The 10,878-nt window shown below is 43.0% G+C and overlaps 1 protein-coding gene across 2 annotated transcripts in view; it reads right to left on the reverse strand.

Annotated features, from left to right (window-relative positions):
- PLGRKT (plasminogen receptor with a C-terminal lysine) overlaps positions 1 to 10,878 on the reverse strand; it is a 71,619-nt gene that overhangs the window by 4,948 nt on the left and 55,793 nt on the right. For both annotated transcript variants that reach the window (XM_085845551.1, XM_085845552.1), the window contains exons 3-4: positions 5,952 to 6,082; positions 406 to 515 (exon numbers count right to left, since the gene is read on the reverse strand). In XM_085845551.1, the coding sequence (XP_085701677.1) occupies positions 406 to 515; positions 5,952 to 6,082 (241 nt within the window). The remainder of the gene's footprint in view (positions 1 to 405; positions 516 to 5,951; positions 6,083 to 10,878) is intronic.

Raw genomic sequence — 10,878 nt, forward strand, 5'->3', positions numbered from 1 at the left:
ACCAAGATGGTGTATGAGTAAGGTATACTGGCAAGCTGATTGTATAATTTGTGAGCAGGTCTGGCTTTTCTTTGTGTACATATGGTGTTACCCAACTGAGTTTGCAATGTGTGGTGAGATGGTGAGCAGTCATGGCACGGTAGGACTTGGACGGGTTTGGGAAATGTGTGCGCATGCATGCACACACCCTGGTTTTGCATAAACAAATTGGAATTCACATTGTTAAAATGTGTACAAACAATTGATTCTGACATTTGTTAACCTGGGGAAAATGTATTCAAACCAATCTCCCATCAGACGACAACCTGATAAACACAGGCGTATAATAGCTTCCACAAAACCTTAAGATAAATCTGCAATGGTATCATCAACTTAAAAATAAAGAAGGAATTGAAGAGGACATACGTCGTGCACGTTGGATGAAATGTCCATAAGCGAAGTCATACTGATAAGCCAGCACAAAGGTGAGAGGGATCACAGGCACGAGTAAGCGAGGCTGCTTCCTTCTTATCGACCTGAGCCACACACACCCACACTCACTCGGCATCGTCGCAAAACCCAAACACATAGTGTAGTTAAAAGAGTTGTCAATCTGTCAAAATATACATTAAGTAGTCGACCATTGACATGATATTATGGCCATAAAAGCAAAATGGGGATGAGGAAGGGGCAAGAAGTGCAGAAAATACAAGGCGAATCATACAGGGAAAATGCATGAAGGCAGTCTGTCTTTATTTCTTCCCCCCCCCCCTCCCCCCTTGGGATTCAAAAAAAAAAAAACCACTACCATGCTTACAAAAGTACAGTCACAAAGAAAATAAAGACAATGATATGTAGTGACACTTCTTTGCATTGGATAATGTGATAAAACATCAATACATAACACGTACTTATATTAAAAAGCCCATTCGTAGTCAAACTACCATTAGTAGGGGGTGAAAGTATGACAACACCGAACACTAATTACCTCTGTCACTGAAGGTGGACGGAGGTCATTTTCACCCCTGTCTGTCTGCGAACAGGATATCTCAAAAAGTTATAGTCTGATTCGGACGAAATTTGGTGGAGAGGTTGGGTGTGTGACAAGGATGAAATTATTCGATTTTGCTGAAGATCTGGATCTGACTAGCAGGATTTTAAAAGCGATTATTCACCATTGAGAGGGCCACAAACAATTTATTGTCGGACGCCGCTATTCGGGTGGGGAGGGGAGGGAGCTGAAAAATGCCGCAAGTGTCGGAGATTTTTTTTTTTTAATACATAGTTTAGGCTCGTGGAAGAGCGATTACACATAACAAATCAGGACACCACATAACAGGGAACAGCAGGAGAAAGGGGAAACCTGGACTTCATCTATAAAGAAAACAAGTGGAGGTATATTCAAAGTACACCACCTCCATGCCAAATAAATAAATAACAAATCCTCCAGTGCACGACATTGCCGGGGCACCTTCGGTGCCCAGCAAGTGGACACGGAGTTGGGAGGGAGTGGTGCACTTCTGAGGTGAATGTATACAAATTATACTTATTTGCCATGCAGCACATGGAGATGGAATTGGGAGGGAGAAGTGTACAATAATTGATTGATTAATTAATTGCAAAATTAAAATAAATAACAATCATAAAATAATTAATTTCTTAATCAATTGGCTAACAGCAGACTGAAACCACCACCGTCTCATCCAAATCTGTATCTTTTTGACAATTAATTGAAAAATGAATAATGAATCGATCAATTGATAAATCAATAAATCAAAAATACCCTTTATAGTCAAATCACTTGTTCACTGTCATGTCCAAATATCAGCTTCTGAGCTCAAAGGATGGCTGAGATAATGACCTGGACAAAAACAAGAAAACAAACAAACGGAATAAAAACTGAGTACTCCCTTCCTTCAGCACCCGGCGATGACGTCATGCCTTGCCTGGATATGGAATTGGGAAGGAGCGGTGTACAATAACCATTCCTTTCATGCCATGAGGTGCATAGGGCTGCCGAGGCAGTTTCATTTGGCTAACGAGTACAGTCCTGGATGGGTCGCAACTCCGAAGCAGGATACTTGAATGGTTTATAACTCCAGTACACTGGTAATAATTTTGCCGACCTCAGAAGGATGACAGGCTGAGTCAACCTCCTAGTGTTTTAATTCAGCGGCCAACGGGGCTTGAACTCAGGACCCTAACCACTAAGTCAACACCAGGCTTCAGTTTACGATACTGCACACTACTTTTTCTATTAACTATCGAATATGCCGATATATCAACAGTTTAAAAAATGTAGTATCACGTCGGACGATATTTTTCAATATCTTATCGGGCCGATAATGTCGAGATATTGCCCAGTCTTAATGGAAACCATAAAGCTGTAGCACAATAGATCACAGGTCATTGTCCTTTGGTTAATTTTCGATCATTGTGAGAGCCTTCCACCAAAGAGATTGGTCAAAAATCAAGGCAGGCATGACTCCGTATCACTTATTCTGGTCAACGATACAACAAACCCAGGCAAAAATGCTAGTTAGAACTATAGTATATGAGAGTGGTACTCTCATATACTTTAGTTGGTAACAGGTCCTACTAAAGTAGTCTGCAGAGAATAACTACAGGAAAGGAATGCTATTTTTGCCTGAGAAGCATCAAGTGGATAAATGTTAGATTACTGGGATCTAGGTCAATCATGGGAAGGAACTTGACGAATGCCTTTCCAGGGTGGTTTCCTCAGTGTATTTTCTGCATTATCCCTGACCAGAAAGGCTGAGGAGATCTGACTGCGAACAATATCTTCCATTAAAAAGTCCACATAAGAAGACTGCATGCTCTCCTCAAACAGTCGGTCTCTGGAAACACAGATATTGCATCCTGCCATGACATCGAGTGAAATACCTGATGTCAATACACCAAAGTGATGTTATCTCTCCCATTGTCACAGATGCTCTTGGAACATTTGTCGCTTTGTCTATACTTGGTGTGATGCAGAATATTACACCCATTCCGTGGAAAGTGTTCTGCCCCTCAAGTGTTCTGACATTGTGGTCAACATTGTCGGCGACGAACTGTGCATAGTGACCGGGTATATAACCTGCAATGTCTGTTCATCGTGTAAGTGTGGCGTTCATTTCGAATCGTTGAATTTCAGAATATGAGCAGCAAAATCCAAATTTGTTCAGTGTTTCGATCAAAAAGTTGGACTGAAATGATGTTGCATTTGGATGCCCAGACCAAGATGGAAAGGTGCCAAAATGACTCTTGGATGAATGGTCTTGGATTATTGCCTGTCAAATTGATGTGACAAGTCGATCTCGGTTCTTCCCAGTGAACAGCCCCTCTCTAATAGAATCTGTTGCGACTCAGGCAGGAAGGACGTACCTTTTCAATTTACACCATCTCATCACTGCTTGGATGCTGGTCTTTTGATCGAACGATGGACTCGATGTCGCTCTTGATTATATCAGAGGTCAACCTCAGTATTCTTGTTTTGTCTGCAGATTTATTTGACTGGTGGTGGAAATGATGCAGTATCGATAACGCTGTACTCTTGAATGTAACTACATCTGGTCGGCCAGCTATATCACCTCTCATAATTTTATCGCCGCACCACTTCAGAAGTTGATCTTTCATGTAAATGAAGCTGTACGGTTCACACTCATATCCTTCCAGTATGTATCTCATTCTATAGATAAGATCCTATATTGTCACTTGCTCCTCATAGTTCTCTACGAGATATTACACAACAATGATGAATGGAACAGTCCTCGTGAAATTGTGTGGCCTCCTGACTCTTTGCCTCTTGGCAGTGTCAGAGTGATCCATCACGCAGCGAGGGATCTGCTTCCCAGGTTGAAAAATCGACACCACAGGCTTGATGATATACAGCGCCTGACGTGTGTAGGTCTTCCGCATATGCCACTGACTGTTTCAAACCATTCATCAAAATGTCATTTGCAAACATCAAGTAAATTGCTACAAAAAGTCAATGTTCTGATCGGGATCAGTTCAAAATCTTTCTTTCTTCCGGTATATGTCAGGAATGCCACAAAAAAACCATCGATCACTATATGAAAATGTAGGATGTGCTGAGCAAAGACAGCAGTCAATGACTCCAGTGTGTGCTTATGAGTTGCAGATTATTTTGCATTGTGATTGCAGTAAACTCATCTGCATTGTGTGTGCACCTTTGGACTTGAAGTCACATGGATATTGTGATAATTACGTTCTTTGCTGCCTTCCAGAATCCCAATACAACCTTTGGCCCTCAAGGCAGTAATAAATAGTCTCTCGTACAATAGTAGATCACAGAAAAAAAAGCAAACCTCCATCTTGACGCATGTGATCCCGTCGACACGGAAGTCATTGATCCATATTCATTCAACAAGCGAGATGAAGTCAAAATGATATCACAGAAACAACACCAGTTAAACATCAAATAAAAACAATAACAAGCCAAGGAAGTCGATTATATTGTTAAAGTGTGGTCTGCAGGGCAATAGCAAGATGGCACTGGAAGGGAGCAAACAGGAATGCCACTTGGTGGCGATTATATGAACGACCAATATATGCCGACACAACATTCCCGATTTCAAACAATGATAAGCTTTGAGGAACACTGGAATTTCTACCTATAATTTCTGAAACGAAGAGAACGACAAGAGTTCAATAGGTTGTGAGAGTTTCATCAACCTTACTCTTTGATTGACAAAGATATTGCGAGCCGAAATCGCTAAAAATAGCAAAAATCATCATTTTTACACCTGTCCCCCAACTTTACAAGCAAAAAAACAACAATGTTCCACTGAATACATTTTCTTGATTTGGAATATGTCATTCTATGGGCATTACTAATTGAGAAAACCCCAAATACATTTATGTTGCAATTATTTGTACGTTTGGAGATATTGTATTTTCATTCAGATCAACAATGTTGATTTCTCCATTCTCTCAATGCCCTTGTATTTCATGTAAAAGTCCAGTGATGTTTTTTTTACATGGCATTGTCCTGCATCTGAATATCGATATTATAAAGCAGGAGTGTCCGTCCATCCGTCCCTGAACTACTATCTTAATTTTGGGGCTATCCCCGTCAAATCATCTGTGGAACATTTTGGGGTCCTGGCTGATATCCGAAAGGTGGGGTGAGAGGTTTCCTAAATACCTCAATATAATGATTTTGATTTTTGATCTGTACGAAGCTGTTCCCGATCTGGAAATAAACACAATCACGGGTTTGGCAGAAACATTCGCTGGTTTGATATTTCAATACAATTGTGATAATGGGTTTCCACCTGAACCATTCCACTTTTATCCATTCTAAGGTGGGTGGGAGGTTTCATAAATTTCTCAATACAATTAAGATTTTAATTTTTGATCCGTTCGAAGAGTTTTTGTATCCTCCCTTTCTCACCAGCAGATTCGTCTGTATTGGGTGTCACGTGAGAACGGAATCTATATTTGTTTACCTCACAAGTGTTTGTATTTTGTTATATTAAATGGTATAGTATTAATATGTGATTATAATGATGCTGTTTGGAATGAAAATATAGAGAGATTGAGTTTAAAGCAGAACGAGGAAATTACGTGAATGTTTCGACTCATGACATTCACGGATTCGCTATTGTGATGTCACAGACATATTACCCATTTTACTTCTGTTGGGGTCAGCTGCATAAGTTTTTTTTGCCAAAGTCCTTCACGAGCCAGCTCTCCAGCCCCCTCCCCTGCAGAGCACGGTTACCTCGCTAGTGTTTCCATAAACATGGATACATATGCTCCTTCAACCTTCATTTGTGAGATGATGCCAGTTGTTAATAAGCAAGTGATGAGTTGTTAAACTTGCAGGGACATTGGTACCAAGACATTCCAGCGTGGCAAGATAAGCCTTTCATATATCACAAACGTGTAAAGTAGTACCAAGATTACTAAAGGCCAAAGAGCAATAAATCAAATGATAACTTTACCCTGCAGCCAAGCCCAACGTTATTATGGTGAAGAAAGCACTGAAATATGTGAAAGTTTGTCTGGCTGTTGCAAGCTGCATGGCCATTTGCCTTTCCCGCATCAGGTTCTGCATAGCCATCTGTCTCTCCAGCTGTAAAAGGAAAAGGAGGAAGAGAGGAAAGCTATCTGAGCATGTGAGCAAAGTAAAAGACAGTCATAACTAAAACGAGAAGAGGAGAAAGTGGGCACAAAGTATATATATATGTATATATATATATATATATATATATATATATATATATATATATATATATATATATATATATATATATTGTTATGAATCTACGCCCGCCCGGCGTGCGAGTGACCGCGTTAACTAATAACGGCCGCTCGCCCACCGAACGGACAATTCAGTCGTGACTTTCTGGAACAACGCCAGAAACCAGTCACGGGTGGGTTCTTAATCCCACCATGGCCCAGTCCGCATTCTACCCGCGCGCGACAGGGTCAATCGCCGAATATCGATATACCGAAGTATTCGCGCGGTTAACCTACCGAAGGACCGTACCTCGGCGAAGGCCTGTTTGGACACGAACGGCTTAAGCGGTTCGTTCCGTTCTGGGATAACCGAGCGGGTATTATCGCCAGACCCGATTCTATTATCGGTATTCAAAACCCAACTCGTATTCCGAGAGCGAGACAGCGGTTCAATGGGGGGGGGAAAAAAAAGGACACGACGAACGGGTTAACATTCACACAAGCACATTTATTATTTTACATGTATACAATCAAGCAACAAAAGGGTGAAGCATGCATGAAGTTAGACAGGCATGGCAAGGCCCGGACCAACCGAATCGCCATTACACCAACTACCGTGTTGACGGAACATCGAGGGTCGCCCACTGAGTCACCACAAGGGTGGCAGGTAACCAGCACGGAGCTCCTTCGGTCTCCAAAGCTCCGCGAACATGAAAGGCCTACGGGTCCTGTTCTGCCCTTTCCTTTCCTGGGGTTTTTCTTTGTATGAAAGTGGTGGCGCCGTGTCCGCAAAGTAGAAACTGTTAAGTGCATGTACATTAATTAATAGATACGGCTGCAGGTCTTTTGTTTGCTCGTGTCTTGTCCCTACCCCCATTCCTTGCATACGTGCTTGTATATCTGCATTGCTTCATTGATTGCATAGTGTGACAAATAAATGTCATTGTTTAAATGTTCACCTGCTCGTTGCGTCCCCTTCCTCCATTGAGCTGCTGTAATTACGTATGGAATATTAGCTGGCTTTTAAATAGCCGATAAAGTAATCGGATCCTACGGGGCTTGGCGATATACAACCGCTCGGCAAATCGCAAACGGCGTGAGCTGCGTACAGCGGCCCGTATCCGTACGGGTCCCGTCGAGGTGTAAATCCCTGGCATTTCTGTCTGCGCACAAACTTAGGTAAATCGACAATTCGGCGATCGGACCCTGTCGCACGTGGACAGAAGAGTTGGCTGATTTATGTTGTGGTTAAAAACACAGCCGAAGCTGGATTTTGGCGTTGATCCGAAAGCTGTGACTAGGATTGCCCGTCCGGCGGGCGCGCGGATGTGATTCGCGAGCTAAAAGCGGTCGCTCGCACGCCGAACGGGTGGAAACCACAACAATATATATATATATATATATATATATATATATATATATATATATATATATATATATATATATATATTGTTACGGTTGTGGAAATTCACAAAACACCATTCAGGTTCCCCAGAGATCAGTTATTTCGATAAGTACGTGTTTTAGGTTAGAATCCCCACCGATGTGTAAAGGGAATTGTTCGTGTGCCCGGCTGTGAATCTTTGAGGTAGTGTTATTCTTTTCTATCTTTTATTTTAACAACATCTACAAAAACCCGATCATCCCCAAACAACAAGAACGCCATCATCTTCAAACAAACATCATAAAACCATTACGTCCTCCTCAACAGCCGTAAAATGTCGTTGGTTGCGGACACGCGGCACAACAGTAAAGCCACATTACACCGTCCATGTGCAACCAGCCGCGAAGCGGCTGATTTGCATAATTGAATCAGAAATACATCTTCCCCCGAAATCACACTGTGACGTAAGAGGTGGGGTTTCCCTCAGGGGTGAAGGTTGAAGGTTCGAAAGGGGGTGGAGCCAGTCTCGGGTGAAGGTTCAGGGAGCGGCTTTTCACCCCCCCCCCTCGGGCTATAAAAAGGGTGAAGTGAATCGCCAGAGAGAGTTGGAGTTGCCAGTCGCCAAAAGCAGTCATCGTTGGGAGATGGGAGAAGTCGCCAGGGGCAGTCGTCAGCCGGAGACGGAGCGCGTCGAACAGCCGGAGTCGAGCAAGCTATGTCACGGTCTGAGCAGACGGCCCTGAGAAGGTCGAGCGACGCTGAGGAGTGAGCGGGTCCTGAAAGAGCATCAACTCTAAAATAGCAAGGCCTGTTCGCTCCTCTGAAGCGTCGTCGGCCAGGCCCGATCAACCAGGCCGCGGGGAAGGCCAAGCCACCAAGGAGAGCCGCCCGCCAAGCTGCTCAAGCGACTGGCGCATTTTGCGACGCCCCAGGTGGAACAGAGACACAGGGGTCGCTGACCCGAAGACCCTCGAGCCGTCACTAGGGGCGGCCAGGTAACCTGCGTGGCCACTTGGAGCCCTCGGTCAACCAGGCTCCCGAGTTTGAAATAAAGGCTCGTGAGCCCTTTTCTTTTCCTGAGTTTTGTATGACAGTCTGTGGCGCCTTGTCTGAATAAGTAGAACTGATTAAGTGCATGACTGTACATTATTGAATACATTGGCTGTAGGCTTTTGCTCGTGTCTTGTCCCTATTCCCCCATTGATTGCTTGCCTGCTGTAGAAAATAAATGCCCCATTGTTTGAATGTACATCTGCTCGTTGCGTCTCTTTCCTACCATTGACTGCCACGACGCGTTTGGGAAATTATCTGGCTATTAAGGCCGATAAACGTGACAATTTGGTCCGACGGAACTTGACAATTTAAAACCGCTCGGCAAAACGTACAGAATGAGCACGCTTAGCGGCTCGTTCTGCACAAGTCTCCGTTGAGGAATAAATTCTCCGTATTTCTGTCTGCGTGGATAATTAGGTATATCGAGATTCGGCGATTGACCCTGTACCACGCGGACAGGATATTGACAAGTTTATGGTGCGTCCAGGCACTCGTAGCAGGTTTTCGTGCTTATCCGAAAGGCTACGACTGAATTCCGGCTTTCGGCAGGCGTGCGACTGCGTTTGGGCTGAAGCGGTCATGCGTGGCCGTCGGAACCCGTGTAATTCGTAACAATACATACATATATATATATATATATATATATATATATATATATATATATATATATATATATATATATATATATATACAGCTCAAAAAAAAAAAGAAGAGACCACTCCCAATTTTTTTTAAATCAGCATCTCTACATGTATGGCAGCCATTCCATTCCAGTGTCTGTTGAATTCCAACACAGGCACACATCATTCGACTTTGTGAGGTACTGATGAGGTGATCATCTGAACCGAATCTTATTTAACAAGGAAAAGTATAAAAACCACTGCTGTGGTCATCACTATCCTCTTGCAATAGGACCAGCTGGATGGCAAAAACAGTGCAAGTAGTACCTCAAAAGTAATTGGAATCAAAAAAAATAACTACTGACCATGCCAAAAGAGTTGAAAAGAAAAGTTTTGAGTGAGAAAAAGAAGTGTTCAATTCTGGCTTTACTGGCAGAAGAATACAGTGAGCGTCACGTCATGTTGCTTCCATCCTTAAAATTTCAAAGAAGGCGGTTCATAAGAACAAGGTCAAGCAGCAGACATTGGGGACAACAAAGCTACAGACTGGCAGAGGGTGAAAACGACTTTCCACTGACCAGGATGACCGCCAACTCATTCGAATGTCACTCAACAACCGTAGGATGACATCAAGTGACTTACAAAAATAATGGCAAACGGCAGCTGGGGTGAAGTGCACGGCGAGGACGGTTCGAAACAGGCTCCTAGGGGCAGGGCTGAAGTCGTGCAAAGTTAGCAAAAAGCCCTTCATCAATGAGAAGCAAAGAAGAGCCAGGCTGAGGTTTGCAAAAGATCATAAGGATTGGACCGTAGAGGACTGGAGTAAGGTCATCTTCTCTGATGAGTCCAATTTTCAGCTTTGCCCAACACCTGGTCGTCTAATGGTTAGACGGAGACCTGGAGAGGCCTACAAGCCACAGTGTCTCGCACCCACTGTGAAATTTGGTGGAGGATCGGTGATCTGGGGGTGCTTCAGCAAGGCTGGAATTGGGCAGATTTGCCTTTGTGAAGGACTCATGAATCAAGCCACGTACAAGGTTGTCCAGGAAGAACACTTGCTTCCTTCTGCTCTGACAATGTTCCCCAACTCTGAGGATTGGTTTTTCCAGCAGGACAATGCTCCATGCCACACAGCCAGGTCAATCAAGGTGTGGATGGAGGACCATCAGATCAAGACCCTGTCATGGCCAGCCCAATCTCCAGACCTGAACCCCATTGAAAACCTCTGGAATGTGATCAAGAGGAAGATGGATGGTCACAATCCATCAAACAAAGCCGAGCTGCTTGAATTTTTGTGCCAGGACAGGCATAAAGTCACCCAACAGCAATGTGAAAGACTGCTGGAGAGCATGCCAAGACGCATGAAAGCTATGATTGAAAATCAGGGTTATTCCACAAAATATTGATTTCTGAACTCTTCCTAAGTTAAAACATTAGTATTGTGTCGTTTCAAAATGAATATGAACTTGTTTTGTTTGTATTATTTGAGGTCTGAAGACACTGAATCTTTGTTGTTATTTTGACCAGTTGTCATTTTCTGCAAATAAATGCTCTAAATGACAATATTTTTATTTGGAATTTTGGAGAAATGTTGTTAGTAGTTTATAGAATAAAACAAAAATGTTCATTTTA

The sequence above is a fragment of the Eptatretus burgeri genome, chromosome 11 (assembly GCF_056783735.1).
Source record: "Eptatretus burgeri isolate ZD-2024b chromosome 11, Ebu_testis_v1, whole genome shotgun sequence".
Classification (NCBI taxonomy): domain Eukaryota; kingdom Metazoa; phylum Chordata; class Myxini; order Myxiniformes; family Myxinidae; genus Eptatretus; species Eptatretus burgeri.